Consider the following 18326-nt stretch of genomic DNA (forward strand, 5'->3'; position numbering starts at 1 on the left):
ATGATGAGAACTGAAGTGAATTAGTTCAAATACTGTGACCAAAGAGAAAGTAGTCCTCTGGAGCTTCACTTCGCAGCAAATCATCATATCTATTATGCCTCTCAGTTCATACATAGTGTGGACAAAACACCTACTGTAAATGTCACTGAGGTTGAGGGAACAATTCAACGAGACTGCAAAAAAGGCTTCTGTGATTTTCTTTGATTCTCTAAAGGTCAAAGCCTGAGGGAAAATGTATTTTTCCCCATTCAGACAGTCTGTGTTATGTTTTCTGACTGACATTTACCAAAAGGTAAAAACTAAAGCTAGCGAGATTACAGCATCAATTATGATCAAACATGGAGGGAGGGATAATGTGTCTGTGTCTGCATCACACACAGTCTGGAGAACTGACATATTCACTTGTTTTCTCTGTCCGTCTCTTCTTTGTCCTCTCTCTCTCTCTCACCTTGATACATAAGTCTTGGTCCACTTCATGGGTGGATCTGTCGCCGTCATGCTCCCCCTGCGAGCTGTAGTTGTTCCAGTCATCCCTCGGGGGGCGCTTCCGGTTCACCACCTTCAGGGGCTTCAGGTGCCAGGACAGAGAGGAGGAGGATGACGAAGGGAAAGATTTAGAGGATGACTAGAGGAGAGTTGTATAACATCCAGCACAGAGGACACACAAAGGGGTAAACAGTGATATTGACAGGATGGATGTTCAGGTGGAGGAGGACGACAACATTCACAGCAGAAGTGAGACAGCCTGGATGCACCAGTGGGCGAGTCAGTGACCAACAAACATTGTCTACTACTTCATTGTTAGAATCAAGCCACAACAGAAAAATGTGTATATGAATGTACATGTGTTTTTGTATAAACTCACCACAGCCTGATATCTATTTTGGTTGTGATTACTGGAGCCAGAGGTTACCATGGCTCTGGGCTCCTGTTCCTCTCCAATTTCATCGCTTGAGAAAAACTCGCTGAGCTTTTGAACGCTGCAGATCAAACAGCGAGGAGAGAAACACAGAAATGAAGTCAGCCATGATGAGAAAAAATAAATATGCGTAACATATCACATTATAAAAAGATGCTGTAATTAATTACAACAGCAACACAAGGAAACTGAATCTACCGTCAACAAACTGCCCAGGCCATAAATGAGCTCACTTTCATTCATATGAATATAACAACATCCCCCATGTGTTAACTGTCACATCCTTCATTCGGTGAAACAGACTGGAAAATCAATTGAATGTGGTTCACTAACAATGAGCTTCATCTTCACTTTCTCTCTCTTACACACACATCCACACATCTCTGAATTCAATGTTTTATTTCACTTCCTAAATGACAGCAAATGCTTCCCTCTGCTGACATATAAATCTCATGACTAAATAATATGTACTAAATAAGAGAATAATAATGTAATAACAACTGTACTGTCCACTGGGACTCATGTACTGTATGTCTTGTGCCATTTTCGCAGACACACAGTGCGCAATGTAGATGGACATGTTACAGCATTATTGACTGCTAGTGTTACTACTATCAAAACAGTGTGTGACATGAAGATGAATATTAACATTTCCATTCATATTTCAGTCCACAGGTGGCAAAAAACTCATGATTACATAGCTACAATTTCTGACTGTTAATATGAAATCTTATAAAATCCAATGGAAACTTTGTATTAACAACATGGTTTTTGCTAGAGAGTGAAGATAAGTTGCGGTGCTAACGTCACATTGTAAAAGTGTGTCACATCACATGGTCCCAGAATAGACATCTCAAAGGAGTGATGGCTGCGTGTACGTTAGAATAGGATACGATGCTTACACCACCACTATGGATGGAGATGGTCTCCTAAAAGCCCATTGACTACACTCACTTTCATACTTACATACTTATTCTTTTATCTATATCTGAAGTGTAAGGCATAGCACAGAGCACAACTCTTCTTAACTACAACTAAAGAAACGGGTTGGTAAATTACATCCTACCTCAAGGATGACAGGAGTAGACAATATTGAACTAACTAACTATGCAGGATTAGTGGCTGAGGAAGAGCAACGTGTGGCTGCAGCTTCCTAACCACACAGTTGCAGTGAAAGCCAGATTAATTGTAACGCTAATTGCTGAAATAAAGAGGTGCAATCAGTGTCAAGAGACCAGTGCACTATGCCAAACGGAGAAATTAAACACTTTGTTAGATTCACAGAGGTTGATCCAGTGATGCAGCCACTCCATCTACTGCAGGAAAAGGTCAAGTGTTCAATTTAATCTTGTTACTTTTCTCCTGCTCTGCTTTGCTCTCACTACAGTTTCTGTTGTTTCAGCGCCACACGGATATATTTCAGATATTTCCTCTACAATAAACATTTAAAAAGAAAAACAAACCAGTGTTTCCTAGTTGTATCAATTATTATGAACTGCATTGTTTCTTATTTATTGATTTATTTTTTTATGTAACAATTCTTGAAATTGTAACAGATTGTATTTGTTCATGTGAGTATTTCTTAGCTTTCTTACCTTACAAGGGCCTTGACGGTGGAGCGCACAACACTGGAGAGCAGGAAGAGGGGGGTGACCAGGATGTGAAAGAGGGACAAAGAGGCAAAGGCCACAGCTGGGGAAAGATCAGCGTCCTCTGAGATGTGAACATGAACCACAAACGTCTGCAGGATGAGATGGAGGACAGAACGGCTGAGGTTAGACGCAAAAGCCTGGAGTTAGATCCTCTAACCTTGGGACCCTTAACTTTTGATTTCCTGTCAGTCAACAATAGACAGTTCAAGGCAGAAACACAGCCATAGATAAAAGAGTTGCGCTATCAAGAGTTTAAGGAGCAAGATAAAATCAAATCCAAAGGTGAATCATTTGTCTGCATTTGTCCCTCTCCTTGGTATCTGTCTGACTTTTCTAATTTGTCACCACTCAGCGCAACAACAGCGAAGGACTTCTATAAATACAGACAGGATTTAGTGCAGCGCTGTCAGACAGGCCTCCGCTGCGTCCCTGTGAAATGTCACTGGACATCTTAGAGTCAGACTGCCTGGCACTGTCTCCGCTCCGTCCTTCACACGGAGGAACGGTCAACAGGATGCACACTGCACTGAACGGTGATTGGCTCTGCCCTGATAAGACAATATTCAAGCAATATCACAGAGGGAGAGGGAGCGAGGTTATGTATCAGCACGGCTGTGATTCGGTAATAGGTATGAAGCTGTAGAGTAGAGTGCAATATTAGTTGACAATAATTACCAATAACAAACTGAACAACATTTTCCCCACTTGCACACTAAACTAGCTACTTTATCATGAATCATGAGTCACCTCCGGTGTTGGCTGATGTAGTCAGGCCTCTTTCCGCCCCTTCATCCTCTTCTGATGACATTGGATAACTTAATTCAAATGTTATTTACAGGAATATATTCATCTCTGAAACATCTGTTAGGGTTTATAGGGAAACTATACAAGTCTGGTCACTTTTCTGCTGTTTGTTAACCCTCCCCCACCCGGCCATGTGCATTTGCTGTCAACAAAGCCAGCGAGAAAGCAATTCATGGACGTTATTTATCATATATATGTTACGATGTGTATATTTGTGTAGTCTTATCTGTCATAAACAAGAGATTATGGGTTACAAGGGCGTGTTTGTGTTGCGATGCCCCCTAGACGAGAGCTGGGACACCGGGTCGGAGGCACTGATCTTGCAAGGTTGGTTTTTCAGCCAGGAGACGCTATGTGGAAGGCAGAGAGCCTCCATTCTCCCTCGTAACAACAGGCAATTTATTTAACCATCACAATTACTCCAAAGCAGTTTAATAAAAGTAAAAATGTGGCATAGTAAATAAAAACTGTTTATTTAACGCTGATTAGTGGAAAGTAGAGCACCTTCTTTTTTGGGGGGCTTATTCGCCTTTAATGGACAGGATAGTTCAGAGAGAGACAGGAAATGGGAGGCAGGGGGGGAATGACATGCAGCATCGACACGGGATTCGCAGCATAGGGCCGCTCGACACAGGATTCAAACCGCCTGCAGTGAGGATTATAGCCTCAACACATGGGGCGGGTGCTCTACCAACTGAGATAAACACCGCCCCAAAAGTAGAGTGGTTACAGGAGTGATACATCAAGTCAAAAAGTCCTAGTGCCGTTAGAGTGCCTTTGTCCAATCAAATTACTTACAAGCATCTAAGTGTTGGGTAAGACAAAAAACAAACTAATCTTAATGAGAGCAAATTAAATATTAATTCACATTACTAATTATTAATATTGGACATGAAACTCACCGTCAAAACTGCTGCAATGGGAATGGCTGCATTCATAAAAACTGTAAATGGAAAAGAAAAACAGGAGGGTATGAGATATTATGTTGTACACCTTAAATATTTCTATATTTTGTTGTGTATGGGATGAGAAAATTCAACATCCTTTTGGTTTTGTAAGGCCTTTTCAAAACCAATTTAGATAAAAATCCTGTCCACTACTGGGCCTGCAGCTGCAAATACACACAAGGCAAACACAACACCCTGTTCTTCTTTCTTTACTTCTCTGTCACTTTCCATTGTCCTGTAACTTCTCTTTTAAATGCATTGGATGTCAAGATAAATAAAGATGAGAGCAGTCAAATAAACTGAGCACTCTGCTGATGTCAGGAGTGAATAAATCCTTGTTTCTGTTCCGTTCCACGGCTCTTGTAAACATTTCATGGAGGAAATTATGATAGCTCACTCCCCTGAAATCTGCGATTATTGATCTTAGATTGGACACAGTCTACTATAAGACTGGAGCCGAGCGGACTGCAGCCAGAGTTCATCTGAGAGTGTAGAAAAGAGATAAGGAGGACAATCTTCATAAAACAAACAAAGTAGGCTATTGAATGATGGAAGTGCAATCATCCCTTTTGGCCTGTCTAAAAACATTAGCTATCTTTACATTCAATCGGTTTTATGGTGATATGTTGAATTACAATAGAAAGACACAAATCCTTGCACTTTGCTGTAAATCTCTTTTCTGGGGAGAAAATGTTTTATTGTTTGCACTAGATCATTGAATTTCAGCAGTGCAAAGTCCAGTGTGTGCAGAGGAAACAAAGTGTCTCACTCGATATGGATGTGTAAAGAGCGAAGGCCTGCAGGCTGGTGAGCTCCTTGCCCCTGGTCTCCTCCACGCTGTCACAAAAGATGTGCTCCCAGGCGTAAAGCTTCAGCAGCTTGATGCCCCGTAGGAGCTCGTTGGTCTTCTTCAAACGCTCACTGGAGTACTCCTGAAAGCAGAGAGGGAGACTTTGATTATACAACCGTAATTTAACACAACAAGGGCGTCGAGGTCTATAAAAGGTGCAGCCAGGGGGCAACACGAGCGTAATCACCTCTACTGTCAGGGATCAGGTGCCCAAACAAACAACTGAGCCACCCAAGCAAAATGTTTTCCCTAGAATTAAATCGACCTCCAACACATCGTAGGAAAACAGCAGGATTATATTTGAGCACTGTTACTAGGATGGAGGCAGCAGAGGAACGGCTAAGGGCAAGAAGAGCTGATCTTGTGGCTTGTTGTTTGGTTTACCTGTAAACCAATATCGACCAACACTGTTTGCAAAGTTCTCAGAGCCAAAGGGCACAGTTTACATTTTACTTCACCAAGTTACACTAGCAAGAAAACCTCTGCATCCTTAGATCCAGTTTATCTGGATGAAATTATTTCGAGTTTAGGCCAACATACCAAACTGCTGTATGCTGTTTTTAAGGTGTTGTTGTGTCTTACTGATATATTGCAGGTTCATGTCATCATTGTTATGGTCATCATTTTTTTGTTTTTATGCTATTTGTGTGCATTGTTATTTGTGCACGAACTGAAATGTTAAACAAAGATCATGAATATTCAAAGTGAATTGCAAACAAATGTCTCTCCCTAAGTGGCATTGGAGAAAATGTTATTGCAATTACAGTATATTTCATCCTCTGGGGAATATAACTGTCTGTAACAAATTGAATATAAATCCATTACATGGTTGTCAGGTCATTTTACTTAAAAAAAAAAAGTAAATGTGAACATCATGGTGGCGAAAACCATGAATCTTAAGGTTAACAGCAATCTGCAATAATAAAACGAGCTGTTCAGATCAGAGCTGAACATGGACTGAGGCAAATGCGTTGCATCACTGTAAGAGAGCCAGTGATCGGACTCACCAGAGTGCTCTTCTGTGTGTGAGACAGTTTTGTGGCTACGAAGTATTGTACAGGAGCCAACACCGCGATGACAGTCGCTCCAATCAAGGCACTGATTCCCAAGAGGTAGTAGAGCAGGATCACTCCCACAACAATCTGAGGAAAGAAAGAAAGAAAGAAAGAAAGAAAGAAAACATATGATTTACCCAATGCTTCCCACTGCATGATTGTGAACCACTTTGTGTGGAGCAGTGACCTTGAGCTTGATATGCGCATCATCCGCATCATCATCATCATCATCATCATCATCATCATCATACTACATGTCATGTCAGTTTCACTCACTTCTCACACCGACTGATGAGAAAAAGGTTCATTAGTCATTCTGACTAATTACAACAGCCTTTGAGGAAATATATTTTATACACTGATGTTCACAAACACGTTGAAAAAACAACAGAACATGCAAAGCGACGATTTCACACAAGGTTCTTGATTTCAAGAACGCAACTCTCAACTCCAACATCACTCAGTAGCGATGAATTAAGAATGATCACACTGTAATATTTATGTCAATGAAGCTGTTGTCATCCTCCGCTGCTCAGGTCATTCAGCATCCTTCACACATACTATCTCTCTCTCTCTCTCTCTACTGGTTTGAAAGAGAAATGACTCATGTTTCCACCTCTCCTTGGCAGTTCTCCAGCGAGCCTGAGCACGTGCCGGTGTCAGAAATCCCCAGGACACTCAGAACCAGATGGAGATGGATGTGACATTTCACACTCTCGCACCCTCTCCTTCATCTGTCACAGGGACACTGCGGTGCCACTGGAGGACGAGGTGGGTGGTGGATAAAAAGCACAGCAGGACATTATTTTCCCTCCTTCCTAATAGCTCCATTAAAAGTCTGGGCTCTTTACAGCGGCGGCCTCCGAGGCATGAGTCATTTGTAACCATGGCGTTTGCATTGGAAAAGGCACCAATGTACAGTCGCAGCGCTTTGAAATCCCACACAGTGTCTGACAGCTTCTCACCGGTCCACATCTGATTTAACAGCATGTTACACAGCTGAAACTTCACATTATGTAACAGACAGGACCATATCCCTCAAGAACTACTTTACTTTGTTACTTCCCTTTATGAACAAACCAGAATTTCATTAGCAAATAATCTGCAAAATATTCTCTCAATTAATTTCAACATTCATTCAAACAGTGACAACTGTAACAATTTCATAAAACCTGAGTTGGTGGTAAATTGACCATTTAAATTGTGTTTTTCTTCTAGTCTATTAACCACTCAGTTCATTCACAGGGTGATGGCGCAGCAACAAAGACAGTTATGACATCAAATTGCTTGTTGTGTCTGATAAACACTCAGCTCAGTTGTTATCACGTAATGTGACAAAGCAACAAACACTCACAGTTGAAAAACCGGGATTACAGATTTAATTTTCTGCCAATCAACAACTACAACAACAACTTTTCTCTGAGGACACAGATCAGCATTACCTCATGTAGAAGAACAGTGTTTGTTTCACCTGTGCTCTTCTGTCCTAATCTCCAAAAAATGTAATTTAACCGAAGAACAAGGGGATAAGTAGCTTCTCATCTAAGACAACCCTGAGCTGTAACAAAGATAAAGAGCGACAGAAAACAACACCTCTGAGATCGCTGGCCAATTTCAAAAGCACATTGACACGTGTCATCAGGGACGCAGGCTGTAAAGACGGAGCAGGAGGGAGTCATTCAAAGTTTGCACCAAACAGGTGATGCAGACAGAGAATACTAATTCAGCTCAAGTCTTGGAGGAAGCAGCAGGAACCACACAGCTTGTATCCAGCCTGCTGCTTAAGCTCTGTCCTTTTATCCTCAAATATAATGTAACATGCACAATTTTGCTGAGGTTTTTTTTTTTTTTTTAAATCATCAAGCAAATATATTTCCTTTGGTATTTGAAAACCTGAAGCCATACACAATGTTATGTAGCACTATAATGAAATTATACCAATTAAATTATATAGCACAGACTAAAATGTCAACATACAGTACAGCGCTGTCAGCTGAAAAAAAAAAAAGCAAGTCGTTTAGGACCCTAGGAATGCTTGTATTTCCTATATCTTTTCAGCATTTCACTATGACAATCTGTTTTAAACCATTTCATGCAAGAAATGGGATGTTATTCACCACAAAACAATTTAACTGCATCTTTAAATCGCCTCCATTTCCCTCTCTAAATTACTGTGTTTGTTAAAAGAAGATATGAAAATGAAATGATGGCAGATACTGAACATCCATGAAAGCCTAAGTCTGTGTTCATTATGTATTTTTACCATACAATATTCACCAGGATGTTTGCCTTCACTTCCAATTTCTCCTGAGGAACTGAATGGTATATGAATAACAGTATTGATTCTACGGTATTGTATGTCATGAATTGCACAATCCACTTATAGGACAACATTACAACGTATGAAGGTCACAGGCTTACAACCGACTGCACACATTTGCATTAAATCTGTTCAAACTCTCACGAGGGCTATAACACCTGAGACTGTTTTCAGCCTTCACATCTCTCTCTATATGATTCTTCATTTCCCACTTTGTCCTATCCTGTGATTCAGATGGGAAAAGACGCACAGCAAGATACACAGCAATAAAGGCAACACGCAGCGACAACAACACAGAACAAAAATATCCTGTGTAAATAGCTTTCGATACACAGCCCTTTTGAGTTTACCACACAGAAAACAGCGCAACCATAGCTACACAAGACAATGAAACTGGAAAAGCAGCAAAATGAGTTAACCTGGTCATAATAGGAAATAAATAGAAACTGTAAGTCTGGGCTTCAACAGCCAACAAGATGTCAAGCTAAATAACCCCATCAGTTGTCCCTATTCAATCTATTCAATGGTGCAATCTATAGGAGGCATAGCATCCTCATCCTTATGGCAACAATAATAAATATGTTATCAAGTCTATAAGACAGTCACAGTGGGGTTATGCTGTAGGTTTAGACAAAAAAGTACTGAGTAAAGTCTGTTTTGGGTCTTTATAGGCACCCCCTTGTGGTTAAAGGACCTTTGTTTTCACAGTTACAATAATGAATACAACAGTGAGCTATTCAGTAAATCCAAGCTTGATATGTTTCTGTGGCAGGACTCATACAGGACAATAAATCTGGTGTATACCTACAGTAATTATCTCTCAAACATGTTTCTTACCTGTACTGGCATGGCCCACAGGTTGGGACAGAGGAAAAAGAACCACATGAGCTGGTTGGTATCTATGGCAACCAGGTTGCAGATCTGAGCGACCGTCAGTTCACCCATGGACATGTTGGAGGTGCACAGACGCATGATCTTGTTGTAGATCTTTGTCTGTGGAGGAGGAGGAGGAGGAGGACAGATTGGACACACTGGGACAGATCCATGTGGACACAGAGCAGAGCCTCGTAGACTTTAATGAGCTCAGGAACGTCACCTGTACCTGTATGGCCCCGCGCAGGTTGATGCCGGTCTCAATGGCCACATAGTAGGACGCCTGGAGGAAGGTCCTCTGCAGGAGAAGGGCGAAGAAGAGCAGCACAGCCAGCACGTATGCATTCTCCAGAAACTCCTTGGAGGAAATGAAATAGATACCGAGCAACCTCATCTGGAGGCAGAGGGAGAGGGGGAGAGGGAGAGAGGGGGAGAGGGGGAGAGATATCGACCGGTTTATCACTGTTTGCAAGGCAGAAATCTCAGCAAGGTGACTCACATTTGACTTTACAATGCAGGGCTGAATTACAGTCAATAATGAGTTTTCAAATGAGACTGTTTCTGTTTATCGCTTTAATACTGGAGGCCAACAGCATTAATTTACAACATTATCTTTTCCATTTCCCAGCAGGTTTACAATGCTGCATGTGAAACTAAAGTTACTGAATGTTGCCCTCAAACTGTGTGACACAGCTGATATATGGAGTGTGAGCAGGAAACTGATGATGATGATCAGGAATAGATCATCCTCCCAGCAGGGATTACACATTATTGATCAGGAATGTGCCTCTTTGCTATTGCAGTCTATCCCCAGAACAGAAGCACATTTTCACTCACACCACACTACACTGACTGGCTGAAATCGTTACTCTTTTACAGACAGACCTATTTTCGGTCTGCTCTCCAAACAGACACAACTGTCATGAGCAATCACTTTGAGATCTTAAAATACTTTTTTTTTTAAACCATTTTAAAATGAACTTTTGATGTTTCAGTGCAGAGTGGCTGTCTGATCTGCCCTGTCTGTGTGAAATCTAAGAAACCGCGACAGCAATAAGTCTCATTAATATTTGACAAGGCTTAAATTAGTATGCCATCGGGCAGCAGGTGCACCGCGAGGAGAGAGGGTATCATAAAGGTATCATCGAACCGCACGTGTGACCTTCGAGAGGAGGCCGTGAGAGGTTTACGTGATGTGTCCTGAGGCTGACTTCCTTTTGTGCCGAAATCACCAAATCTACACCACATACACTTACAGACAGCTTGTCATGTGTTTAGACTCAAACTTCCCTGTGTCAAGCAAAGCCTGGACCGAATTGTTAAGGTTTACTGCTGCACCACAATAACACTGAACAAATGGTAGGTAAAAAAAAAAAAAGTGGTTACTGCAGTAAAGTGGACACTGGAGCCAAGAGATGCTCTGCTAAAAGGTGTTGCTGTCACTGTTTATTAAGTTGAACAAGGTTAAAGTGAAGTGTGGGGAATAAATTATTAGTACCATTGTCAGATAAGAAAGGTTGTGAAATTATCTTTTCACGCTGAGTGATCGGCTCTTACATGGACACACACTTTGAAGTGGGCGTTCGCTTGTGTTGCCAGTTCTGTCGGTCTCATCTAATCAAAATGCATCCAGACAGACAGGCCTGAAGAAGCAGATCTGGTTGTTGACTATCTTTTTTTATCCTAGAAACTTGAACTCACAGACCTGCTGTTTTAGTTGTGGGTACTTTTTTACAAAGATACTTTAAACCAAACTTAGAGGCTGTCATGCCAGAATGTAGAGAAACAAGAAAACCTCATTTCCCATTTCTCTGTCCTCGTAAAACCAAAAAAAGGAAGAAAACATGACTTAAAGAGAGCAAAGTTACATAACAGCATAGTCTGATATAGTAACACACACACACACAATTTATGAAATCAGCATTTCACCGCTCCCCTCTATACGCAGCTTCTGGCTTGTGGTGGAATTACTCAAGTAAGTTTCTATTATAAATGTGTTACAATAATTCAAACTCAAGTTTTCACTTTCCAACACTGGAGCTTTTTATTAGGTCCCTTATCAGAAGCGATAAGGGCGACCGTTTGATTGGAGCTTAAAACTCTAGCTGAATGAAAATTGTATTTAATTTCCTGCGTGCCAGTGCGGTTGAGCCCTCACCGGCTGCTGAATGGTGCGGTTGTCCTTGCTGATGTGGTGCACGATGCCAGAGATGCAGAGCGGCCCGGCGAAGCCCAGCAGGTCGGCCAGGAAGCGGAATGTGATGCTGAGGATTAGAGGTCTGCCAAACGCCTTCCTCAAGGCCTGCCAGATCCACTTTGGACCCTGGGGCGCCGTGCCTTGAGGCCTCTGAAGTAAGAGGGACGGAGACAGAAAAATATCAGCAAGCTGCATGAATACACTGAGGAGAGATAAAGCTGCATCCGGATGCTGAATTCAGTTCATCTGCAGTGACGCAACAACAGTTTTATCTAATTTAACGGATTTGAGTTATTAAAATCATTGGAGATCATTGTTCCATTACTGTTATGTAAATGGGAGTAACTGCGTGAACACTTCTGAGCAGCGATACTTCATAACAACACTGTTCAGCCATTTCTCTGTGGAACTGAAGTTGCTGCAGAATAAAAGACCAGAAGAAACTAGGTCAGACAATACGAGTCTGCTTATGGAGCAAGAGGGAGTAATTGGTTGAACATGAAAGCAGAATCGACGCCACTAACTCAGGAGTCGGTCCACCGCTGCAAAGGAAACCTGCGAAATGAGGTCAAGTCAGTGCTGATGAATCTTCATCGTGGGATGTGGTGATTAATGGTGAATTTCACACCGAAGCTCGAGCTTAGTCAGTCATTAATAAATGCTTAACCATGACAGTGTTGTAAAGGAACGAGGATTACACAGTCAAAAAGAAGTGAAAGGGTCTTATTCAAACATCACTTAGGGAGTTAAATAGATTTCCAACCCGGTCTGTGAAGAGCTACTGATCCTCATTTTATATTCATTAATAAAGTCCAAAATGTATCAACTTCACACACAACACCACAACAGCTCGGTTCAGTGAGTCCATTAGCAGTGATCAGAGGACAACATCTGGACTGTCACGGTGCAGTAAACAATCCCAGAGCATGTCACTGACTGTGTGTATCAGTGTGTGTGTGTGTGTACATGACTGAGTCATTCTCAGAACTGTGAGAACAGACGTGACTGTCCTCATGTACCGCCGTCCTTCCTTTTGAGCTCATGAGGAGTCCCAGCCTTCATTCAAAATGTGTCATGTGCATCTCACACACACAGACACACACAAACACACACGTACAGACACACTCACATGTCCATTTTTTTTCTACCTTAGCTTCAAACGAACGAAAAGGAAGTTTCATTCTCACACACACGGAGTGAAAGTAGCTTCCCATGAAGTGCAGTGCTTTCACCCCCGCAGGGGTCGGGATGTCGCCTCGTTCACAGTAGAATGGGAATGACCCGGTGCCTCCAGGCTCTCCTCTAAGTGCCCCCCCCCCACCTCTCCACTGGGATCTCTCAATCCCTCTCATCCCTCGCTCCTGCCGGAAGGAAATGGGGTTGCGTTCACACCGGACGCACACGCATCAGTGACGAATCTCGGTGACCTTCCAAACACTGGAAAACGACGACCCTGCAGAGGAGGCCCTTCACCTCCGACCCCGGACACGTGCTCGGATAGTGAGACGGGAGAGAGGAAGAGGAAGAAGAGTAAGGAGACGTCCTCGGCTCAGCCTGTGTTAATAAGGCTGGAGGATCACCGCCTCGGGGTGAGAGCAGTAATCTCAAATCTCAAATAGTAGAAGACAAAGCTCTGTTTCATCTGCCAGTTCAATTCCCCGCCAAACAGATTACATTATCTAAATAATTGGAAAACTGATTTCATTTCGTGCTTCCCTACTGTCTTGGGACTGTAATTTCGAAGAGCTGTATTGAAAATGAGGCTGAATATCAATGTTGCAAAAGCAGCTGAGGGTCTGGAGTATCACAATTTCATTTGTTAACACAGAAAAGCTCGAGCCAGGCAGAGGATTCAAGTTTTTCTAATATTAATTTACATTCATCGAGGAGCAAATAAGTACAGTACAGACCTGCAGCATCAAGAGCAGTCTTAGCAACAGGAGCCATATTAATTGTCTAGGTATGATATTTTCGATATTTTTTTTTATCAAACTAAGAAAAGGTAATTATGGGACTGTGGGGAAGAGAATGAGCCTGAGTGTGTTTACATGTGTACAGTCAGTGTGACATTTCATTGTTTACACTCTTGACCAGTCATCATGTGACATGTGAATACAGTTCAGTGGTCCCAGTCCAAACGTGACGTGAGTCATCACGGGACGGGACATTTTTTTTTATGTGAACAGCTGTATTAAACAAAAAACAAACAAACAAAATAATAATAAATCAAACTGTACTTCAAGCTTCCATAAATACTTCCATAAAACTTTATTTGTATCTGTGAGTGAAGGATCTAAGTTGATGACCACTGTGCTCAGAGAAAGACAGCAGCAGTTTTCTGCTCTTTCCGATCAGCACTAGTAGGTTTGTTTTAAATAAGGATAAGGACCCTTCACATAAAGACAGTGGTTCTGCTATTTTTGTACAAAATGGTTAAACATTTTTGCTTCTGACACAAACTAGACTTCATGGGAAAGACTCAATGCTCCATTTTGCATTTATTCTTTCTCGATCTCACATACAGATCGTCTTCTGTTACAGTCTGCGCCAGCACCTGATACATTCAAGATGATTTATTCAGCACTAATGATGAGAGGAAAAGAGCGAGGCTTTACATGAGATGTTAGATATTAAACACATACAAATGTTCCTATATAATCACGGCCTCTTTCTTCTTCTTTTACAACTCTACATTAAACAGGAGCACGTATGCCTCTCCGCTTGGTTTTTGTTTGATTTAGTAATATCCTGTTTGACCATGTCAGCCTTATGTTTATTAAAACTTTTCCTATTTTTATGAGTGTCTTTGTGTGGGTGTTTTGGAGGTCTTTGGTGGTCAGTTGTTCAGTCCCTTAGGGCCAACAAGGCCGGGACGTAAGTTATTTTGCACTTCGTGTAAAGTGGTGAATCAAACTCTGATCACACTGCTCCATGAGCTGAGGTGGTGGAGCAACTACACATCGAACTCGATGCCGCTCAAAGAACAATCAACTGTCCAGTGGTTGCACTCACCTTCTGGTCTTCGAAGGCTGACCGTAGCTTTATGTAGTTTGTTAGGGCCCTCATAGCGATGGGTAGTTTGCCGATGACCTTGAGGTCGATTGGGCGTCTGTGGGCGGCGGTAATGAAGGTGTTCATCCACCAGTAGGTGGCTTTGGACAACAGGTTAACGAAAGGCTGCAGGAAACGAACCCCGAGGTCCTGAAGGTCCTCGGGGGGCTTCACCTCTGTGGGGTTGGCGAAACACATGTAGCGCTGTAAGAGAGGGACGAACAAACAACGAGAACAGAAAGACAAGTTAGATTTGACCTGAAAACTGAGGGTGATTCTAGAAACATGCCACTGCTGATTACACACTCAATGAAACAGAAACATCAGCCCATCTGTGACAACCTTTGTGGAGATAAAGATTATAATTGTCTCTCTACTGCATATGAAAGCTACAACGACGGCTGAACACATTGGTAATCATGGGGTTAATTACAGCTGCGGAGAAATAAACTGTCACCAGTTAGTATTGATTACAGGTTGTCTTATATAGTAGCTATTGTGGAATCTTGGAAAAGCTTAACATTTCACATTTTTCTTTTCATGGTAATTTAAACCACTTAAAAAAGGTCAAAAGAGCAAAGCAAAGTTAAAAGAGTAGATGCATTAAAAGCAGTGGAACTTCACTGTGTACTTTATTGAGATAAATAATGAGAGAGTGTCACCAGAGTTATAGAAACTAGGTTAGAGACTGGCAGATGAATTACCACAGAAAATGTCACATGCACATTCATTACGTGATAGGTCTCAATACTCTGTTAGTATGACTATTTTTTTTATAGATTTCTTTGGAAATGGATCAGTAAGAGGATAATATTCACTAATCAGCTATTCTGTGTTCATGTTTGTATATAATTGAATTGAATATAAATAATGTTTATGTAATAGCCTATTCATGTTTCATGTTTGTTATGGAAAATCAATTAGAATATGACAGAACAAATTAAATAGGAAGGATTAGTGATTTGAGTGGATTATTGCAACAATTACTAAAAATGATGTTTAACATTAATAAGACAATCAAAAAACGGTCATCTTAACTGTTAAAAAAGACACACACAAACACACTTTTACACATGTGCAATGGTTTTCTGTTGAGTTTCCTTTAGTAGAAGCGATACATCACAGGCAGAAACATGATGAGAGGAACATAAAGGTTCACATTGCCAGTGCAGCAGTACAGAGCCGGTAGCATAACTGTAGTACATTCATTTTACTGCATTTTCCTTCCTTTTGTGTTTTTGTTTGCATAGAAATTAGCATCTTTAAAAAGAAACCAAGAAACTGGAATCTTATCAATCAAGAAAAACTGATAATAAAACCACAACAATCCATTGCATTAAAATAAAGATTCCATGTGATTCCTGATATCGTCTCCACATCTTGTCATATGCTAGCCTTAAAATAACAGCAATCACAACTGTCTTATTAACAATGACCTTATTAACAGCTCAACATGGGTGACAAGGAAAAACAAACATCACTGGATCCAAATTATTTTTAACTCTAGCGTTGCTGATCACCGGCCACTGGAGCCATTTGGATTTCAGACTAAAAGAAGAAGAGGTGACGGTATCTAAAAGCATGCTGTACTGCAATCAGCTGGCCGCACATGCCTGCACACACATGGCAACATGTACACACACACAGTCAGACACACTCACCCTGCCCATGATGACATTGATCTCTACAGCCAGTAGTAGTCCATACAGCAGCACCAGCAGACCGGTGATGCAGTAGCGTAGCTGCCTGGGGCCGATGCCATGCTCGGTGTATTTGGCAAACTTGATGGTCTTCATGGTAAAAGCCAGCACCCAGTAGATCAGCAGGGCTGAGGAGAGATTTAACAGGGATCAGAAAGACATCGCAAAAAACACCAGACAAGGCTTAAAGATAAATCACCCGATAGATTACATTAGAGCTGGAGTTTAAAGTAGAGTTTGTCACCAGTAGTAAATCACTTTGTCTGAAACTGGATTTGTACATTATCCAGGCATGACTCAGCAGATGATACTATCTGTTTTCTTTTTTAGTTAACAGTGTTATAACAGCAGGCGTCATTTCATATGCTTCAATGACAAATTTCAAGGTATTAGCTGTCAGTTATTGCTTTGACACCTGCTCCTCTTTTACTTTTTTTCCTCTTTCCTTGATTCGCCCTGCTCTTCTCTCTTTCCTCCGCTCCTGAGATATCAAGCTCATTCTTGCAAAGTGTGTCAAGGGCGACACAGTTAATCACAGCACAGTAAAACAGACACAGTATAACAGCATTAGGATAACTACTATCTTCCAATGGGTTTTTCTGAAACACCCTATCAGCGTTTCAGGGAAATGGTTGCACAACAGGGACAACTGACTCATTTACGATTTATATTTCTTTGTAATGAAGAACATCTATGACGACAGGATCAACATGAGGGTGATTTGCAGAGCCTTAATTCAGTAGATTGATCCTTGGTCGTGCAGAGACAAACCCAGCAACGTGCTGCAATATTCCCTCAGGAGAATGACTGTGATAAGGAGATCTGAAAGCGACGTGATGTGGGCAGCAAGTACTGCACTGGGAGTTGGACGTAGATGGGTTAATGATGTGTGAGGACTGAGGAGGAAAGAAGAATATCACTGGCTGACAGCTGAAGTAGGCCTATATGTTCGCAATGTACTTCTTATTTTATGAACTCTTGTATTATTGCCCTGGGAATATTTCATTGTGATGTTAATATTCTCACAGGCTAAGAGGGATAATAATTAAGAGTAAGAACTATTCCTAATTATGAACAACAAGAATTATGCGAATCTTTCATTTACTTGATGAAAAGTGACAATTAACAATCTACCCAGAGCAGCACAATTACACAAAATGATATCGGTCCTCAATCACATTGCAATCTTATCTGAAGGTTATTAACCATTCATCTGTAAATGATTGCACTAACCCTGTTGCACAGTCATCATCCTGAAAAGCTCATACAATGTGAATCTATTGTTGGTCAGAATGAAATGAGTTTCTGTTTCATAGTTTAGTTAATCCTGGATTTAAAAGCCTTGATCACTTATTCACTGTCCCTTTCATAGGACTGTATCAGCTACTCAAAGACCAGCAGTGAGATGAGTGTTTCAATTGTGTGATATAAAAGGAAATGGAAGGAAAAACAAAAGATGTATGATTAATTAACACATGATAGCTGAATTTTAAGAACACGGTGGTACCTAATAGTAGTTTGGGGAAGTTGGAGGTCTCGATGTTATGATAGTAGACAATAGAGGTGATGCCAGCCATGAAAGCCAGAGCTGCAGGCATGTACAAGTGAAGATGGAGAGACTGGCTGAATCTGCAAACGAAGTTCAGATGAAGACACAGGAAGAGAGAGAAAAAAAGGATTAGAGCAAACACAGAATGACTGACACAACTTTATAACACCAACGAGGCACAAACCACTGTGGCTTTTTACCCCCATAAAGTATGTATAACCATGTGCAACTCATTAAATTTGTATGTACTATAATGTATGGATGTGGATTTAATAAACCTGTTAAAAATGTCAACCCATATTTAACACACACAGGCACAAACAACCATCCAGAGCTCTCCAGTGAAGCACCAAAGCCAGTGAAGTGTTGAGTGGATGGAGAGCTCTTCTGTTCACTTCAGTAACAATCA

The 18326-nt window shown here is 41.3% G+C and overlaps 1 protein-coding gene across 1 annotated transcript in view; it reads right to left on the bottom strand.

Annotated features, from left to right (window-relative positions):
- The window catches only part of abcc8 (ATP-binding cassette, sub-family C (CFTR/MRP), member 8), a 52678-nt gene that overhangs the window by 25047 nt on the left and 9305 nt on the right, over positions 1-18326 (bottom strand). Inside the window, exons 4-15 of the mRNA XM_083974067.1 lie at positions 17876-17997; positions 16330-16496; positions 14630-14872; positions 11579-11767; positions 9650-9814; positions 9385-9540; positions 6180-6314; positions 5092-5254; positions 4278-4318; positions 2515-2660; positions 866-980; positions 449-568 (exon numbers count right to left, since the gene is read on the bottom strand). Coding sequence (XP_083830193.1) covers positions 449-568; positions 866-980; positions 2515-2660; positions 4278-4318; positions 5092-5254; positions 6180-6314; positions 9385-9540; positions 9650-9814; positions 11579-11767; positions 14630-14872; positions 16330-16496; positions 17876-17997 — 1762 coding nt within the window. The remainder of the gene's footprint in view (positions 1-448; positions 569-865; positions 981-2514; positions 2661-4277; positions 4319-5091; positions 5255-6179; positions 6315-9384; positions 9541-9649; positions 9815-11578; positions 11768-14629; positions 14873-16329; positions 16497-17875; positions 17998-18326) is intronic.

The sequence above is a fragment of the Trachurus trachurus genome (assembly GCF_905171665.1).
Source record: "Trachurus trachurus genome assembly, chromosome: 6".
Taxonomy (NCBI): domain Eukaryota; kingdom Metazoa; phylum Chordata; class Actinopteri; order Carangiformes; family Carangidae; genus Trachurus; species Trachurus trachurus.